General features: G+C 41.9%; 1 protein-coding gene across 1 annotated transcript in view; it reads right to left on the bottom strand.

The window, feature by feature from the left end:
* prdm6 (PR domain containing 6) overlaps positions 1-20780 on the bottom strand; it is a gene marked incomplete at both ends in the record, with an annotated part of 77159 nt that overhangs the window by 28965 nt on the left and 27414 nt on the right. The window contains one exon of the mRNA XM_080739216.1: positions 6701-6828. Coding sequence (XP_080595342.1) covers positions 6701-6828 — 128 coding nt within the window. The remainder of the gene's footprint in view (positions 1-6700; positions 6829-20780) is intronic.

Here is a 20780-nt window from a genome sequence, read left to right as displayed (position 1 = left end):
ACCATGTGTTCTATGGCGGTACCATTTTATCCAATTTATGTTCCATCCCATTATCACATCCGTACAATTAAATCATATTTCATACAGTTCAAACCCTCATATATTCAACATCACATCCAAACCATGTTAGACAAGTGTGTGGAAAACCTAAATGGTTGGAGAGCCCTCGGAGGCTGTGTTTACACTGGAGCACAAAATGCCGGTTTAACTCTTCATAGCAAAGATCAGACATTTTCCTATGACTGTATAAATAAGGAAAAGAGCGCCCCGAATGAGATTTCTACCGATTTATGTTTATTTAAAAAGGTGTGAAAGGATCGGATCTTTTACACCTCCGATTTTGGTTTCAGTGTAAATGCAGCCATGCAGCGTAAATTAGGTTTCATCTCTTTGATGGACAGGGGGCAAGAATGTGGAAAAACTCCAGAGAGAGAGAGAGAGAGAGAGAGAGAGAGAGAGAGAGAGAGAGAGAGAGAGAGAGAGAGAGAGAGAGAGAGAGAGAGAGAGAGGGGGCAGTGGTGAAAATGTACTGACATATTTTACTTAAGTAAAAGTTTCAATACTGCAATATAGAATTACTCTGTTACAAGTAAACGTCCAGAATTCAAAATGTATTGAGTAAAAGTATGAAAGTGTTGGCATCAAAATGTACTTAAAGTACCAAAAGTACAAAATGTTTGAAAATAGCTGATCTACAAGCTCACAACGCGTCGCATCGATTTTCAAATAGCCAAGGTATAAAATAGGGCTAAAGTGGATTAATGTATGTTTTTTTTTTATATATAATCATTTATATCCGCAAAGTAACTAGTAACTAAAGTTTTCAAATAAATGTAGCAGAGTAAAAGTACAATATTTGGATACGAGATGTAGTGGAGTAGAAGTAAAAGTATTGGAAATTGGAAATCTTCAAGTAAAGTATAAATATCTCAAAATTGTAAATTGTAAGTAAATGTACTTAGTTACTTTACACCACTGAGAGAGGGGTAGGAAGAGAGAGAGAGAGAGAGAGAGAGAGAGAGAGAGAGAGAGAGAGAGAGAGAGAGAGAGAGCAAACGCAGCAAAAAGAACAAGTGAGGGATAAAAAACGGAGAGATACACAGACAGAGAGAAAATAGACAGTAGGAAAGATGATAAAAAGAAAACAGTGGAGGGGAGGCAGAGCAGAAAAGTGAGAAAACAGAAGGAAAAAAAAATGGGGCGAGAGAGAGATAGAAGGTAGAGGGAGTAGGAGATGTCAGCCCTGACATGGAGCTTATTTAATGAAGTGAAACCACACAAAAACACTCCCTTTATAGTCCCAAGAAAGAAAGAAAGAAAGAAAGAAAGAAAGAAAGAAAGAAAGAATCCTCAGGATGCCTACAGGAGGTATTTTGTTCGAGTTGATAACACAATACAATAAGATTCTCTAACAACATGCGTAAAGATACATGCACAACTTAAAGGAGCTATTAGTCAACCTTTTCTTGAAAAAGACGCTAAAATAAAAAATACTTTATAAAAAAGATTAAGCTTCACATACATGGTTCTATTAAAAAACGACCACAAGACTTTGTTTACATCCCTCTTCTATGGATTGATAAGGGATGATTATTTTATCATTATTTTACGCTCTTTGAATAGAAACACACAAATGAAGCTTATTTTTTTGAAACATAATTTTTATTTTATATAGCTATAGCTATAGCTCCTTTAAAGAAGAAAGGAGCAACGATTATATAAGACTAACCTCAAATGTTCTACAGGTATAAATGATGAAATGGTTAGTTGAGCTCTTTCTTTAGTAACAATGCATGTGGGGGAGAATACGGCAACCACATGTTGTTCTACTTTATGACCAAACAACGCCTCATTTTCAGAGCATTGTGAATAATTAACAAAAAGACAAGACGAATGTTTGTTTGATCCAGAAATGTCCAAACAGTGCTTATCCTTTGGTCTAAGAGGATGAGACAAGCCGAATGGAGCCGTGTGTGTGTGTGTGTGTGTGTGTGTGTGTGTGTGTGTGTGTGTGTGTGTGTGTGTGTGTGTGTGTGTGTGTGTGTGTGTGTGTGTGTGTGTGTGTGTGTGTGTGTGTGTGTGCATGCGTGCGTGTGCGTGCGTGCGTTATGTGAGAATTGGATTAATTCTTTCCACACTGAATGGGGGAAGGGGGGGGGGGGGGGGTGCAGTTGGGCGAGATGTGAAAACAAAGCCGGGAGGGAGGGACCGGGCTATAAATCAAACATACCCAATGACCTCCCACTATATAGAAAAGAAAGACTCCTACTTCCAAGCGCATGGCACCATGTATGTATTTAAAACAAATGAATGTGTTTAAAAGTGACATGCTGCTGTGTACAGGGTGGGGCAAAGCTATAAATCAAACATACCCAACGGCCTCTCAGGTATTGAAAAATAAAGAACCCTACCACCGTATAACAGCGTGTGTGTGTGATGCTTTAAAACCACCATCTGCTGGCTCACTGTGTTAAGGAGCCTACCGTGAACGTGGGATATTATGAGCTCTCTCTCTCTCTCTCTCTCTCTCTCTCTCTCTCTCTCTCTCTATCTGTCTCTGTCTCTGTCTCTCTCCTCCAGGGACGTGCAGAGAATGTTAGGGAGGCAGGGGCTGAACTTTCTAAAAGGGCCTTTTGGTGGAAATATTGAAAATAGCAGACCTCCAAGCTTACAGCGCGTCACTCTGCGACGCGTTGTGAGCTTCTTACAGACGGATAAACACACGGGTGACTAACAGGTAATTTTGACCGATTTTGAAAGTGCAATAACTCTCCCCGCGAAGGTCTCAGAAATTTCCCCTTCCATGACTTTTCCTAAATACTCAAGACATATGTTCTCGTTTTTTTCCCCTTTTGAAACGTTTCCTAAGTATGAAATAATATACCATTATACCACTCTGACTGCTAGTTATCAGTCATAAAGACAGGTCTCACCCATTCCTCCCCCTCCCAGAAGCAAGGAGAGAATTTCACACCTTTTGCGCTCCCCATTTGAGAGGTCAATTGAAATGCTAATTCACATTTGGAAGACAATAGAACCTCCGCTGGCAGCAGGGGTGGAGGTGTTGCTCTCCTGGGCCAAAAGGGAGAGAATTTACCTGTCAATTTGACTGATAAATGCAGTCAGAGTGGAAGTGATTATTTTTCAGTCACCCGAGTGTAAAAGGGCAGGGGCTCAAGCCCCCTTTGATGTCTATGTGTGCACGTGCCTGCTCTCCTCTTTCCTCTGGTCCCTATTGTCTGATGGAGCACAAATGGAAAATAACGTGTAAAAGAAAAAAGCCTGCATGCTGGGAAGGAGCAAGGATATAAAGCAAACATATCGAATGACGTACAGTACCACATGACAACAGAAATAAGCCTTCAGATGAGCGGTGCGGAGGGTACTGTAGATGTGTGGATTTAAAGCATGCACGCTGTGCTTCTTGGGATGGACAAGCCTATAAATCAAACACACCCAATGACCTCCCCGGACAGAACAGAGAGAATGCTGCTATGTTATTATTACTATAGTGGAAACTAAAGCGTTTGAATCGACTCTTAAGTCTTAATTGAGTGTGTCATATATGTAAACATGTGGCAGCGTGGTATTAATTGAAACCAAACCTTCATGTTTTCTGCATTGCAGTGTATATTTAATTGTGTGGTTAGTGGTTATGTTCAGTAACAGGGTTATAGGCCTGTATGTAGGGTGTTTTCTATACATATGTGGTATATGGAGCAGTGATTCTCAACCTGTGGGTCGGGCCCACTGGTGGGCCGTGACCATGAGGGTATTGCAAGTGGGCAAATATCGCCTTTATCCAAGGCGCCTTACAATGATTGTGCATCCACATTCACACACCGATGGCAGAGGAAACCATGCAAGGCTTCCAATAAGGGCTTCAGAGTCTTGCTCAAGGACTCTTCGACACTAACTCTGGGGAGCCCAGGATCGTACTGGGCACCTTCCAGTTCCCAAGCGTCCTTTGGACCACAAGTTCATGGGTACGATCACGGGCACTGCCAAATCTACTTATGTGAGTAGCAAATGCTTGGGTGCGGCAAGTACTAGAAACTGATGGTATGTGTGGCAATCCATCAGGGAAGCCACTCCCGACCACTAAACTTTTTTATTTTTTATTTTATTTAATTTATTTATTTTGGGGGAGTCCCCAGATGACAGTGAAGTGACGATGTAAGCATTTTTCAACAACAAATTAAAATACCATTACTGCATCAAAAATAACCAACAAACTATAAAAAAGTGGTCAAACATTGGACCAAATTGTCAAATAATAATATAATATAGAGAGGCAAAAAAAAAATAGATTTTTCACAATATTTATCTGTGGAATCAAGTCAAAATAACGTAATCTCCTGCATTCAAAGTGCTTGTCAGGGTGGGTGGGTGGGGGGGGGTGTTCCCAGTTCAAATATGATTATTTTGGGGGGTTGCGGCCTGAAAAGGTTGAAAACCACAGACCACTGTGGTAGAGGACATGATGTAGGCCTGTACAGTACATACTGTAGCGCTTAGTGGTGTGATATGTATTCTTTTCTATACATATACTGTATTCCTGTAATGTTGCAGTGTGTGGGTCAGGCTGGGCTCAGTGTAAACAGAGAAATGGACAAATAAATGGAGGAGTGTTAACGCACTGGGCAGCTCGATGACAGACACACTGTTTTCTGAGCGATGGGTGGTCTGACTCACACGCGCACGCACACACACACACACACACACACACACACACACACACACACACACACACACACACACACACACACACATACATACACACACACACACACACACGCACGCACAACACACAGTTTGTATTACTATACTGTTGAGGACATCAACAGGTTTTGGATGACATTGAAAATAGCCTCAGATCTACAAGCTCACAATGTGTCGACCTCTAAATGCCTAATCTATTCTAAACCCATCATGAATCTTTTCCTAATTGTAAAGCCAAACTCAAAAATATATCGTCACTGTCGGGCAGAAACCTCATATCTCCAAGTCTAAAAATTTTGATAGTTTTTGTTGGTAAATTAAAGCCCTGCTTCATACAAAAGTGTCTCTACAAGCACACAACACGATCTACAACACACAACTTTTGTGTGTTGTAGATCAGCTATTTCCACTATTTTAAATCGTTTTTAATATAATAATAACAAAAAAGGGAAGGTTTTGGACATACAATGTTTCCACCTGAACGACAATATATTATGTACATACTGTATATGTTACCATAACTCAACCATTTGTCTTGTGAGGACCAGGATAATTCTCACAAAAACATTCGTCAAATTCTACTATACTATCTGCTGGGACATTTGGCCCTCACAAGCATATTACAAGTATACACACACACACTCACATACGCACGCGCACTGTACGTGCATGGAATGTGTAATTCTCAGCGCATTAAAAGAGAGAGTGTTAAAAGACCCACCCTTTCATGTAGTATGTCTGATATTGTGTACTTTGTGTACTTTGTGTACTTTGTGTACTTTGTGTGTGTGCATGCGTGCGTGCGTGCGTGCGTGCGTGCGTGCGTGCGTGCGTGCGTGCGTGCGTGTGTGCGTGCGTGCATGCGTGTGCGCACGTGTGTGTTGGCTCAATCTCTATGCAGGCTGGTGTGTGCTCATTTGCATGTGTACTCTCTCTCTTTCATTAGCACACATGCACGTGCATATTGCTAACGCATATGTGTGAGTGAGTAGGTGAGAATGTGTGCGTGCGTGCGTGCGTGTGTGTGTGCCTTTGTGCGTGCGTGCGTATGTCCAATACCCTCAACAGGCCAGCCCCTGCCCAGAAACATCAAAGACATTTTTGTAGCTTTGGGATAATATTTCCCTCCACTGACAACATGTAGTTAGTACTGGGCCTGGACGAGAGACAAGATGTCCCACAAAGAGAGGGAGAGAGAGAGGGGGGGGCAGAGACAGGCAAGGAGAGTAGGCAAGAATGATAGATAGAAGGGCAAGAGATAAAGAACAAGACATAGAGAGAGAGTAGAGAGATATATAGACAGAGAGAGGTATAGAAACAGAAGGGGGTAGAGAGAGAGAGAGAGAGAGAGAGAGAGAGAGAGAGAGAGAGAGAGAGAAGAGAGACATGATGTCAGAGGAGGTTAGTGTCAGAGAGTAATGTGATCATTCCTGTTGAGAGATGATCCATCACTGAGCTCTTTGAAGAGAATTCCACACCGATATCAAATCATAACATCTACAACACAAACCAGCTGACAATGGACACACCAACGCTGAGATAAACAGAGAGCATATAGCACAACTTCAAAAGCATACAGTACACAAATACTCATACACACATGTTAGAATGTATGCTTACATACAACCAGTGTTGCATGAGGTTTAGCAACATCAATGACAGACTGACACACAGTTACAGTTTTGCGTGTCCGTGTTTCGTCAACTAAAACGATGATGACAAATGTTCGTCAACTACCTTTTTTCACTGACAAAAAAACAAATAAAAACTAAGCTATGGTGACTAAAACTAAGACTAAATATATTGACAGATTTCGTCAACAAATAAAATCTAGACTGAAATGTTTGGGAGGGACTAGTGTCAGAAGTCATTTGACGTTTGGTTGCGCTCGGGTGTTGCGCTCTGAAAATATCTACAAGCTCACAACACGTCGCAGGGCGGCGCGGCACGTGTACTGTGTGTGTGCGTGTGTCCTCACCTGTACTGTACGACCATCATGTTCTGCTCGCCACAGTGTCTGGCACAGCGGATGTACCTCATCCAGCTGGACTTGCTGGGCTCGTTCCCATCAATAAAGTGCTGTAAGGTTCCCTCTGCATCGTAGATCTGTTGGACAGACAGTTAACAGACAGAGTTAATGCAGGCCTCACTACTGACCACAGAGTCAAGTCCACCTTTCTATCCTAGATCTGGAAAACGTAGGCCGGCGGTTCTCAAACTTTTGAATTCCAAGGTCTTACCTTAACTCTGACGGTATACAAATGGAACCAAATGGACCCGTTAGGGTCCATTTGGTATTTGTATGCCATCAGAGTTACAGGACTCTATTTTGATTGTCTTAAGTACCAGCTCTGATGCCTTAACTTAAAGGCCTGTCCATACTCTCCCCGACCACCGAACTTTTCGTCTGAGAGTTCTGACTTTCCGACATGCAGCTTTCCGAACTCTAATCCAGGGTAATGCTTTTCAGAAGATTCGAGTGACGTCATTTTGTAGTTGAACCGGACCTTTCCGACGAAAGGTTTGGTGGTCGGAGACAGTATGGACAGGCCTTTAAGTTAAGACAATCAAAATAGAGCCCACCGACTCGTAAAGGTCCATTTTGATCCCCCCTAAAGGAACACAGAGATGTCCCTGAAATCCAGTTTGAGAACCACTGACGTAGACAGACACACACCAATAACAGATCTAGAGGGAAAGTTTAGGAGGACTCCAACAAAGGTCATGGCTAAGCTGGAGGGGGATTTCTGATTTGACTCTTTTGCTGTGCATGTGCTTTTCTGAAGTCAAACAAAAAAGGCCTGTTTTCTCCAAAGACCACTTTGTTTGGATGTGGGAAAGAATGGGTTTTGAGAGGACGTCACTAGACTCATTGGAAAATAGTACACACAAAAAATTCAGTACATAAAGGAACTGACCGTCTTTCAAGGCTAATACAATTAAAGTAGCAGAAATAGAATTGCAAAATCAGTTGTTCAGTTCTTCAAAAACTAAACGTGATGTTTGCTTATTCCAAACCTGGTTCAAATTCACATAAAGCAATCTGTCTGTCTGACTATAAGAGCGCCTGCAATGAAGCATTGTTGCGAGGTCAAATGTCTGGCTCAAGGGCAACGTCAACAGCTGTGGTCGAGGGAGGAGAGAGAGTTGTCCGTTCACCGTTTCCTGCCCAGGAGTTTTTAACCAGTGATCTCCCAGTCTCAGGTCGTCTTCTCTAACCTTTAGGCTACTGGCTGTTGTAATGACATGACAGCTTCATCATTCTTTTAGAGTCACTCCACAGCCCCATTTAGCCTCTGTCCCCTCCCCTCTCCATCACTCTTCTCCCCTTCCACGGCTCCCTCTTTCTCCTCCATCTCCAGGGGCGTCACAAGGGGGGCAAAAGTGGGACTGAGTTACTAGAGTCCAAGGTGGAGGGGCCTTAATTCTTTTATACTTTAGCTATTGAAGAATACCAGATATATAAGCTCACAGCACGGCACAGAGTGCCGCGCTGCGAGCTTGTAGATCTGCTATTTTTGAAAAGTTGTGAAAATGTGTGCAAATCTATGAATATATGTATTTTTTAAGCGAACATTTGTAACTCAAATGTTGCTTCTGGGGGGTCCCTGGAACTAAATATTTTGAGATGGGGGTCCGTGGCCAAATACATATAATTTTGGGGGCCCTTCACATGAAAAACTTTGAGCACTACTGACATAGAAACATAGGTTTGTAAAAAAACTTTGAAGGATTTGAAATATTCAAAGACTTCAAAAATAGCAGATCTACAAGTATATCTGCTATTTTTCAATAGTTAAATAAAGCGTAATAATGCGTTCCCAGTCTAAATGGGTTAAACCCCCTCCCCCTATGAAGAACATTCATGGAGGGCCCCGCAGTGAATCCTTGTACCCAGGGCCCAGCAGAATTTGGTGCGACACCCCTGTCCATCTCTCTGCCCTCTCCTCACCCCCCCCCCCCCCCCCCCTCACCTTCCATACCCCTCCTCATTTCCCCTCTTCTCGTAATCCCTCCCACTTTCATCTCTCCCCTCCCGTCACCTCCCCTCCCATCTTGAGGAGAAATAATGTGTCTGTTTGAAAAAAACTCCCGACAGCCCATCCATCCATCTGCTGTAGCCCGTGAGGACCAGTCCTTCTCCTCTTCCTCTTCCAAGTACCACAGCTACATCTGTCCATACGTGGATTAATTGGGGCTGTGTTTTGGGTGGTCCGCCCCTTTAAGGCAGCGGCCGGTGATGTATTACTTTGCAGGAGGGTGAGGTGGTTGGGTAGAATAAAGACGTAGACAACACTGATTTGTCATATACAAGTCAGAGACTTCTTGGGGCAAATGCAAGATAGGACTCTGAGACAAATGAGTGGATTTATGTATTTTGTACATATATTTATCTAAACAAGTTGCTACATCATTCATCAATACATTTATGGATAACCGTTCATCCAATCAACTTCGCACTGGATAATTTTATTGCTGAGGAGCAACACATCCCACAGGCTCTTCCAGGGTCACACAAATCACAAGAACATTTTTACACATACATAATAGTGGTAATAGTGATAATAAATAATAGAAATAACAAAAATACAACTCTATACAGGATAACACAGTGCAAGTCGAGGAACATAAAAAGAAGCCACCAGACATACCGGTATGCTCCACAATACATTGTATTCAGTTAATCAGTACATAGTTGCAACTTAATTATTTTAAGGAAATTAAAGGCCCCGAAATAACTAATAAACTGACACCAGGTATTGTTGAATGATTCCAATTGTATATTTTATCTTGATCCAATTAAGGAAGGCCAGACCCAAGTTTCTCCAGGATTATGTGCAGACACCTCAATAATTTCTGATTGGAACTCAGTGTTAGAATAATGCATAATATTTAAAAACTCTCATATTGTAAAAGATTGCCAGAAATAAAAATATGTTTGGTCCAGATCAATAGTCAGCATTATTTTTTTTCCAAAAAATATGAGAGGGTCTTGGTAAGTATTTTATAATTACAGCAGGTTTGAAAGAGCCACAGACAGACTAGGTTTTCTTTCATATTTATATCAAAATTCTGAAAGTTCAGAAAGAGAATGATGCAGACTTAAATGAGTTGAGGTTCCTTTTACAGAACCCATACTGTTCTAGTAAGTTATATGAATGTACTTATTATGGATTAACATTTTCTGTATGTTTCTATTAGTCTTTCCCCATTCCCCCAACACAAGGCACTCAGTTTACACATACATTTGCACAAAAATGACCCTGATGGAGATACGCTCTCTAGCTTTTTTGTGTTTATTCTTTTGACAGATATGTACAAATATATGGTCATGTATATGCAAAAACATTGATCAATTAGTCATTCAAAAACTCCCAGAGCCACTGGAGAGCATTTCGGGGCCAATGTAGCTGAAAAACAGCAAGTCGTAGGTCAGTTTTAATGTACAACTACCCTGACTTCAACATTAACAAGTGTATAAAGATGGTCCCTTCCCATATCCCAGTGTGACATAATTCCTTATTGTATAATATTGTATAATCACACTAAAAGGCATCTGTCACAATAATAACCTGCGTGTAGTGAAAAAGATGTTTTCAAATTACTCAACAAAAAAGACATTATAACAATGAATAGTGCAATTTATAAAAAGGTGGTGTGCTTTTGGTTGTTTATGAGGAGTAGCTACTTTCAATTTAAACATACATTATTTCAGTTTCTGTTTACATCAACTACACGGCATCATGGTTGAATATGGCAGTTGCTTTAATAATGTGCCTAGACACATACGAGAAGAACTGTCAAATCTTCAGCCTTCAAGAACAAATATGGCAGTGAGGTTAAAGTCAGGGTTAGGTTGTGGTTAGGGTTATGATCGTATTTTTTGCCAAGGAATTATGACCAGTTCCGGCTTCGCAGCTTCGCCTAAAAGTAACAACCATGTTTGAAATGTTTCAAACAAAGCTCGGCAGCAAATCATTAGCCTCTTATCCACAGGCAAGTTGGAGTTGTGATTCCAGACACAGGCTGGGTGTTATACACTATACACAGCTGATTTACTCCTGCTAAAAAGCCTTATAACTCTCCCTGCCAGCGTCTCAACCAGGGAAATAAGCTCTGTGGTGTAAAAATAGTACAGCTGTATAACAGTGGAAGGCACTGCACAGCCATTCATAAAACACATGCCTTCATTAAGAGGTACAGGAGGTCGAAATATCACACATGTTGCTGGAATCCAAATCTCCAAGGTGATTTCTCACTGTGTGTGTGTGTGTGTGTGTGTGTGTGTGTGTGTGTGTGTGTGTGTGTGTGTGTGTGTGTGTGTGTGTGTGTGTGTGTGTGTGTGTGTGTGTGTGTGTGTGTGTGTGTGTGTGTGTGTTTCTCTCACTCTTATATTATCTCAGCCAACAGAATGATACTCAGAAGGTGTAGTACAGCATTGGAAGACATTGTATAAAGTCAGACCTTTAATTTAACTTTGTGAGTCCATCTTTATACGGTGAGTTAACAACAACAAGCTTGTAGATCGGCAATTTTCGGCAAAGAGATTTGGTTTCAAGGGGGAGAAAAAAAAAAGGGGACCAAGTACAGGGCTGGTTAACCAAGTACATAGGGTTTAAGTGGTCAAGTGGCCAGCATCTTCTGTGTATGGAAAAGAGAGAAAAGAAATCAAAATAACAGATCTACAAGCTAACAATTCCAATGTATTGTGAGCTTGTAGATAAGACTATTTTTACTATTCGTCATGCAACCAAGTATATAGGGCTTAAGGTAAAAACATGTATTTTTGTAAAAATTTGTCGCATTCCCTAAGACAACATTTTGTTTATGGTAAATGTACCACCATTGATTTCCGGATGAGGACCCAAATGCATTAGGATCCCCATCCAGAATCAGTGGGGGTAAATTTATTGTAATGAAATTATTGTCTTAGTAATGCGACAAAAACCAAAAGATATTATTGAACTCAAGTCTCCATGGCATGAGTAATCAGTGGGGGGGAAAAAATCATTTTGGGGGTGAACTACTCCTTTAAGTAATAAGTGGTATTGAAATAGTCAACTCCATCCAACCCCCGCACCTATTTGTCCCTCTCTCACTCTCTCTCTCTCTCTCTCTCTCTCTCTCTCTCTCTCTCTCTCTCTCTCTCTCTCTCTCTCTCTCTCTCTCTCTCTCTCTCTCTCTCTCTCTCAGCACACAGCATTAATCTATCGCTCCGTCCATCCATGACCTGGCGTGCTGGTGTCATCAACGTGGTAATGGTGTGTGACTGCACTGAGGAGATGTAGAGTGACACAGTGACCTAAGTCGATAGGACTCTCCTCTCCGGTCTGCACAGACAACACACCATCAATACTTGAAATGATGAAGACAATAATCAGGGAAATTGTCTAATTTATAAAGCTATGCATGCAAGCATTTAATGGCCTGGCAAGGCTCTCTCTGTCTGTGTCTACATTATCTGTCTGTATCTTAATCTCTTTTCGTCCCGCAGTAGTTTTTTGAGAATCTTTTGTTTTCAGCATCTGCCGGTCTGTTCTTTTACTCAGGTTTTCGTCTAAAAACAAAGCAGAATCTGCCAGTGTAGAAATTAGTCAATGGGTTACACTGATATTGGTGTTATATGGAATTTTGTTGTGCTACAGAACTTACAGACAAATAAAAGGTAAAAGGTAATATACAGCAACATGAATACAGCAATCCCTTTCAAAAATTGCTTACCAGTATCCACTCTGTTGGCTTTTGTTTGCGCTGGAATTGTGATTTTGAATGGAGTCGCTTCTTTCTAAGTCTTGCTTTAAGAAGACGCAACAGATAAAGATGATCAACATTAATTGGATTGATATCATGCCCAGATAGCTACATTATACAACCCAAGGTTCTACCTACATTCAACAATGCTTTAATACCCATGTATTTCACTCTTCTCCTCATCCGCTCTCCCTATCTTTTCTTACACTTTCTTCTTCAATTTCACCTCTCACCGTCACTCATCCAGTTTGTACCCCCTCCCCCCAATCTTCTCTCTCTCTCCCTCTCTCTGTGACTCTAAGTGCTGCTTGTTTGGAGTGCAGAGGGAGTGTGTGTGTGTGTGTGTGTGTGTGTGTGTGTGTGTGTGTGTGTGTGTGTGTGTGTGTGTGTGTGTGTGTGTGTGTGTGTGTGTGTGTGTGTGTGTGTGTGTGTGATGTGATGTATCTGAGCTCTGTGCGCCGAAGACCAAAGCGTCAAAGACAGTGGGTGAAATGTTACAGCTCTGTTGTTTAAAGCTTTTGTTACTCTCAGCAGTTCATCACTGACACGCAGTTAAACAAATCACTGTGCGCTTAAGAGCCTCCCGCGTGGTCCTCCTATTTTACACTCTGCAGGCGGGGCTTCTCAAGCACGTACTGAAGCTCGTGACCTGAAGACAGGTCACTGGAATCTAAGAATTGGGTCACAAAAGTGAGAGATTCTGACCAGACCAACACTTCTCTGGAATAGAACAGTTAACAGTGCTGTAGGTCAGTAGGTTAGGTTAGAAGTCAATAAAAGGTAGGCTGAATAATATAGAATGAGCATACAGCACTGACTGAGAGTATTGATTAATCACTGTGCACGGTGTAATGTTGTGTCCCCCCTCTGTCATGTATTTCTACTATGTATTTTGTTACTGCTGTTTTGTGTGTGGCTGTAGCACGGGTGAAAGCCCAAGACAACTTTCCCTTACAAATAAAGTTTACCTTGACCTTGACCTTGACTGTAGGCTAGCACAGCACCCAAATAATCTCTCTCTATATTTGTAGTTATTAAAAGTATTTACATTTTAGGAATTTTGCTGATGCTATTATCCAATATGACTTTAGGCAATGACCACACAGATCTTTACATTGTTTCTTTTCCCCCTTTATTTTCTGTGAGCTGTGTTTCCTATTAACACATTGATTAACCCAGGAGTTCTCAACCTTTTCAGGTCGTGACCCCCAAAATAAACATATTTTAACTGGGGACCCCCCCACCCTGACAAACACTAAGAGTTGAGGCATTACATTTTGTATAACACAGTTCTATTGTGAATTGCGAGGCGTTGTGAGCATGTAGATCGGCTATTTCTGCCTCTAATATTTGACAATTTGGCCAGTGTTTAATTTGTCATTTTAGAGGTATTAAAAAGTCCTTAAATTGTCAGTTTAGAAATGTGCAGAAAACCATACACTTAAACGTTATGTTGGTTTGTTTACTGTTGAGTGATGAAACAATGTTGCACATTGAGTTAATCATTTGGGGACCCCCCTGGGGGTCCCGACCCACATGTTGAGAGCCACTGGATTAACCCACCTGAGCCCGATTCTACAAATGCCCTCCAAATCAGCAGTTCTCACACTTCCAAGTTTTTAGTTATAACGTGTTTATTTTGTTTTATGTACTGTTATATGTAAAGCACATTGAATTGCTGTGTTGTTGAAAATACAAATAAACTTGCCTTACCATGCCAGGGACATGGGACTATTACAGACTTTCTAACCACTAGACCACCTTGTTGCTCTAGTCAATACGTTTTCAGCTGTGTAACGGAAGAAAAGAGAAGAAAATTAAGATGTCTGGCAACACCGAATGTGTGTAGTACAGTACTGCCTTACAAAGGCAACCAGCAGTAAGTACTATTTGTGTGTTTTAAATGTCAAAGCTCTTGACTAGGGTTTAGATTTCATATCGACGGATATTATAGCCATAAATACTGCTAAACGATATACAATCCCCTTCTGTACCAACAAAACGTTTGGTGGGACAGGAGACAAATTTAGAAGTCATTCTTTTGTGCTCTTTGGCTGCATAGGGCAGCAGAGTCCGCTCACAGGGGCGTCACAAGGGGGGGGGGGGGGGAGTGGGACTGAGTTACTAGGGCCCAAGGTGGAGGGACCTTAATTATTTTATACTTTAGCTATTGGAAAAATAGCAGATATACAAGCTCACAGCGCGGCACTCTGTGCCGCGTTTCGAGCTTGTAGATCTGCTATTTTTTTTACATGTGTGCAAATCTTTGAATATATGTATTTTTTAAGAGAACATTTGTAAATCTACTGGGGGTCCCTGAAACTAAATATTTTGAGATAGGGGTCCGTGGCCAAATACATATCATTTTGGGGGTGCTTCACATGAAAAGGTTTGAGCACCACTGACATAGAAACATAGGTTTTTCAAAGACCTTTTCAAAGACTTTCTCAAGAGTTTTCAAAAATAGTAGATCTACAAGCTTGTAGATATGCTATTTTTCAATAGTTAAAGCAAAAAAGAAAGCGTTCCAGTCTAAATGGGTTAAACCCCCTCCCCTATGAAGAACATTCATGGGGGGCCCGCAGTAAATCCTTGCACCCAGGGCCCAGAATTTGGAGCGACACCCCTGTCCGCTCACATTTCATAGTTAAATCCCAGCAGCTGGCTTCTTGCTGGACGCTGTCCTGTCAAAGACATTTTCACCGACTCTGTTTATCGAAACCATCGCTTGGAATTCCATGCAGAAGATGAACAGCCAAATATAACATGTTGTTTAGTTCAAGCTGCTAGAAAATGTGGCTAACAGCACTGCCAGGGTTACGGGTGCAATTCCCCACTTGGTCTGTCAAATCTCTATGACTGTACAACAAAAGAACAACATTCGCCTTGGGGACTTCGGAAAAGGATTATTTATCGACAACACATGGGTGGAAGTGATGGTTCAATGGTAGGAAAGGAATATTTAATATGATTGCCTTTGAGAGTCCGCTGTGCTGTCGAAACCAAACAGAAACTGATGTCCACTGTCACCAGTGGACGGCGACTTGAAGTTACGCTCAAAGTTCAAAATGTGCTTTTTGTCACCGTGGGAACAGTCAAGCAGATGTTTATTGGTATGAAAAACATGAAGTATGAGTTGCAGATCTACAAGCTCACAGCGCATTGCAACGAGATGTGTTTATGATTTGTTGTAGATGGAAAAAAAATAGGTCCGAATACAGTTGTAACTCAAGTCTGATTTACGTTTGGTTTGATTAAGGCTCCAGGTTATCATTATTATCCCAGAGGGGACATTTATAGTACAAACATATTACTAATTTGATGTTGCATCGTCATTATTCTGGTAAATAGGGCTTAAAACAGGGCTGAAGTGTAATGTTTAACTACATTCTCTATCAAATATACTTCTTAAATGTTCTTAGTCAAGTCTTATTCCTTTTTCTTTTTTTTTTCAATAAAGATTGTTTTTGGGGCTTTTTTATGGCTTTATTGGATAGGACAGTAGACTGACAGGAAATGGGGGGAGAGATGGGGAGTGACATGCGTCAAAGGTCGTCCGGATCGGGAATCGAACCAGGCATCAATGTATGTGGCAATGCCTATGTGGTATGCGCCTGGACCAGTAGGCCAGCGGGCGCCCCAGTCAAGGCTTATTTCAAACAAAGAAAAATATGGTTTTAATTTGGTTTTACTCGCTTACTTTGGTTACCTAGCAAAGGGCACCGGTGTTGGGTAATATTACTTATTTACAGGGTCTCACATTCAATACAAGAGAAGAAAATAATTGAGTCATACACATGGCATCAATGACAAGTGTTATTAATTTTGAATGGCAATACAAATGTTTCACTGGACTGTCTAATAACCCGTAGATTTAACTGGGATGTCAATTCTGAAAGCAACATACAGTATCTCCACAATGTCAACATTTCAGTTTGAGGTCTTGGTGCCTGCGTGACAAAGAGAGAGAACTAACGTGCAAAAGAATGGAAGAAAAAATCGAACCTCTGTTCGAAGTGGAGCTGTGTGTGTGTGTGTGTGTGTGTGTGTGTGTGTGTGTGTGTGTGTGTGTGTGTGTGTGTGTGTGTGTGTGTGTGTGTGTGTGTGTGTGTGTGTATTGCAGTTGATGCTCAGGGCAGGCTAGACTCAACAGCACCTCTCTGGTCACCCAGGGTTACTACATACAGGCTACATACAGACCCACAGACCCACCCACCCACATACCCACATACCCACCCACATACCTACACACACGGCCACGTATAGGGAGCTTGTGTTCCACACAGCTCCAAAAAAAAAGAGGGAAATGGAGAGTGAATGATGGGGAGAGAATTGGGAGTTGGGTGTGTGAGGTGGAGAGAGAGAGAGAGAGAGAGAGAGAGAGAGAGAGAGAGAGAGAGAGAGAGAGAGAGAGAGAGAGAGATTGAGAGGGAAAGGATTCAGGCTAATCTGTCTGTCTCTGCTTTTTAAGATTTACAAGGAGCAGACGGTTGGAGGTAAGAGGAGGGATTACTGACACTCAAGCACACACACACACACACACACACACACACACACACACACACACACACACACACACACACACACACACACACACACACACACACACACACACACACACACACACACCAGTGTGTATCAGTCTAAGAGGGAGGATTAAACCACTCTTTCAGTCATTGATCTCTGTCACTGTTAGTCCTTCACTACTGCTCTATCACTATGTGTCTACACATACACACACACACACACACACACACACACACACACACACACACACACACACACACACACACACACACACACACACACACACACACACGCCAGATGTGCTATGTATTCAAGTTCAAGCTGACTGTAGTGTTTGAGCTCGTTTCATGTTTAGATCTGACTTCAAATGAATGTTGGCACTCTGGTTGGCCTCATGGTTATGGACGCTGTCCTGTATTTATGTCCCACATTTAATCCCAATAACAGAGGAATCTATCTTTCACACAGTACCAGCTTCCTTCTTTGTGAAGTCATTGAGTGATTGATTGATTGATTGATTGATTGATTGATTGATTGATTGGTTGATTGGTTGATTGGTTGATTGGTTTTATTGAAAATGAATTCAAGACAATAAAAACACAATAAAGGCCGTTTCCATAGTGGTAAATGGGGCAACAACACAAAACAATACATTAAAAGAGTGATTCTCAACCTGTGGGCCCCCAAATAATTGACATAGCCCTAAGATTGTAATCATAATATAACGTTATTATAAAACATATATAGGCCGATATTTAATGCAACGTTTTTTTCTTGAAACGTGAAAAATGTGTTTTCATATTGATACTAATAAGAACTTTAAGTTTACTATAGCCCCTTTTTGACTGCAGCTTTAGCACCACACCACACCGCACCACATACAAATATCTACATTTTCCATTACACAAAAGTACCCCTATCTATCTAGGTCGTCCTCAGACGAGCCCTCCATCGTTGTTTCCAGTCATCTCGGTTCTCCATACATCTGGCCAGCTCATTGGTGTTCTGTGTCCGTACGTCTTCCTTGAGTACGTCCACGTATGTTTTTGTGGGACGTCCTCGCGACCGGTGCCCATGTGTTGGCTCCCACAGTACCAATTTGCTGGCTGGAAGCTCCTGGTGTCTTTGGCAGTGTCCTGCTAGTCTCATTCTTCTGGTGGCAATTTTCTCGCTTACCTTTGGTATTCCCTCATACAGGCTCCTGTTGGTAACATGTGCACTCCTGTTGATGTTGAGTACTGCACGCAACATTCTAGTGTAGCACCCGTCTAGAGACTTCTGCAGGGTTGGCTTCAGGGTCCAGCATTCACTGCCATAGAGGAGAACAGACTCCACCGTTGCAAAGAAGAAGCTAAGTTTGATTTGGCGGGGGAGGTTAGAGTTCCATACACTGTTCATGCCGTTCAGGGCCCTCCACGCGAGTGCCTTCCTTACTTTAAGGTCTTTCTCAGTTGAGTCGACCCATGCGCCCAGGTACTTGAAGTCCTTGACTTCCTTCAACACAGCTCCTTCTGTTGTTGTCAGAGGTGAGTGATCAGGTAGGTTATAGGTGATAACCTCAGTTTTCTTAGCATTTAGCCTGAGACCAACTTTGGCACACTCTATCTCCACCCTGTTCAGGAGTTCTTGTGCTTGTTCCATGCTGTCGGAGAGCAGGCTGATGTCGTCCGCATAGTCCAGGTCTGTCAGAACTACTATCGGTAAGAAACAAATTGACCCTTTTAACTGTGATTATAATACAATATAAATTTGTATTACAATTATCATAAATTATAATACACTATAATGGATTATAGCTGTGATTATAATACACTATAAAGTATGAATGAATTACTATGATGATTATAATACACTATAATAGATTATAATAGTGGTTATAACTTATAACACAATAGAATCTATTATTAAGTCAGTGAGTGATTAGTCATTATAATATATGAAGTGTTTGGCCCTGTTTGACCTAGCTCAGACCTACTCTAGATTGGATACTTTTTAGTACCACATTTAGTACCACTTTCACACCACTCTACCCAGGTCCTTGTAGTGGAAAACCTGGCACAAGTGGGCGGTGTGGTGTGGAGTGGTGTGGTGTTGGGTCTGTGGAAAAGGGGCTTATGTTAGTTTCATCGATTCAAACCGGAAAACGATCGATTGATTGATAATTCAAATAAACACGCAGCCCACCCGTCTGAGCACTTAACAAGATTTTCAAGTTGGCCCTGATCCAGAAAAAGGTTGAGAACCACTGCAATAAAAGACACAAAAATAATAAAAAATCACACCCGTGTGAACTGAGCGGTGGTCGTGGAGGCTGCGCAACAGCAAAACAAATATATATATATTGTGTGTGTGTGGGTGGGTGGGTGTCTGGCCTGGCCTGGCCTGAACAACAGCGCCCCTCCCTTAACATGTGTGGTCACAAAAGGTACTACATACAGGCTACATACAGACAGACACGCATACAGACAGACAGACAGACAGACCCACACACACGGCCACGTATAGGAGCGTTGTGACCACCGCTCAAAAACAGTGTGAGCACAAAGCATGACACACAGACAATAGGCATGGGACGATAAGCGATATTATCATTTATCGCGATAAAAAACACTTGCGATAATCGTATCGTGGAGATTTCAATTATCATGATATCGTCCTCCGTCATGCACTGGGATCAATTCACCTTTTATTTGCCGAGCTGCATATCCGGTACCACTTAAACCCTCTATAATTGGTAAAAGGTACTTATAATATAGATACTTTTTTTCGCTCTCTAACAAATCTCTTTGCCAAAAAATAGCCGATCTACAAGCTCACAACGTGTCGCAGCACGGCGCGTTGTGAGCTTGTAGATCTGCTATTTTTTGGCAAATGTTCCGCCCCAGGATAATGGATTTTGATTATTGCGATAATATCGTAAATCGCGATTTCTTTTGTCACAATAATCGTGACATGACATTTTCATATGGTCCCATCCCTAACAGACACTGACCATCACTGCTGTAGAAGCAACATTGCATCCTTACAGCAGACAGTGGCAGGGGATGTTCATTGAGAATAACTAGAGTGATTTATTAACCTCGTTTGTGTCTTGCTTCAAGGCATATTGAGCGCTGCTGTTGCATGACACATGGTTTACAAATAAAAAAATGTAATCCAAGGCAGAAACACCCCTGTATTTCGTTATTTGAATGAGGTCTATTTGAAGGGACAGATGAGATGAGACAATACATGGTGAGCTGAATGTTATTTGCTCTGGATAACAACATGCAATTAATGGTTCAAATCAAAAAACGAAATTAATGTTGGTTTAGCCTGCCTATAGGGGTCTTATATAGTTTCAAGCTAGTAATATCTGACCCGTTTCTCTCTCTCTTTCTCTCTCCCTCTGTGTGTGTGTGTGTGTGTGTGTGTGTGTGTGTGTGTGTGTGTGTGTGCGTGCGTGCGTGCGTGCGTGCGTGTGTGTGTGTGTGTGTGTGTGTGTGCGTGAGCGTGCGTGTAGGCTCATGTAGAATGGAATGTGAATGATTTATCAGTTGAAAACACTTAGCTGGTGCTTCTACCACCACTGGCATGTAAATGGGAAAGTGTGTGTGATAAGTGTGCGTATACGTGTGTGCACGCACGCATGCGTGTCTGTGTTACTGTGAGCATGGAGATGCGCTCGCGCGTGCGTGCGTGCGTGCGTGCGTGCGTGCGTGCGTGCGTGCGTGCGTGCGTGCGTGTGTGTGTGTGTGTGTGTGTGCGTGCGTGCGTGAGTGTGTGTGTGTGTGTGTGTG

The sequence above is a fragment of the Nannobrachium achirus genome, assembly GCF_963921795.1.
Source record: "Nannobrachium achirus genome assembly, chromosome: 12".
In the NCBI taxonomy this organism is placed as follows: Eukaryota; Metazoa; Chordata; class Actinopteri; order Myctophiformes; family Myctophidae; genus Nannobrachium; species Nannobrachium achirus.
Note: the sequence above shows the minus strand (reverse complement) of the source record. Positions and strands in the feature narration are given on the sequence as shown.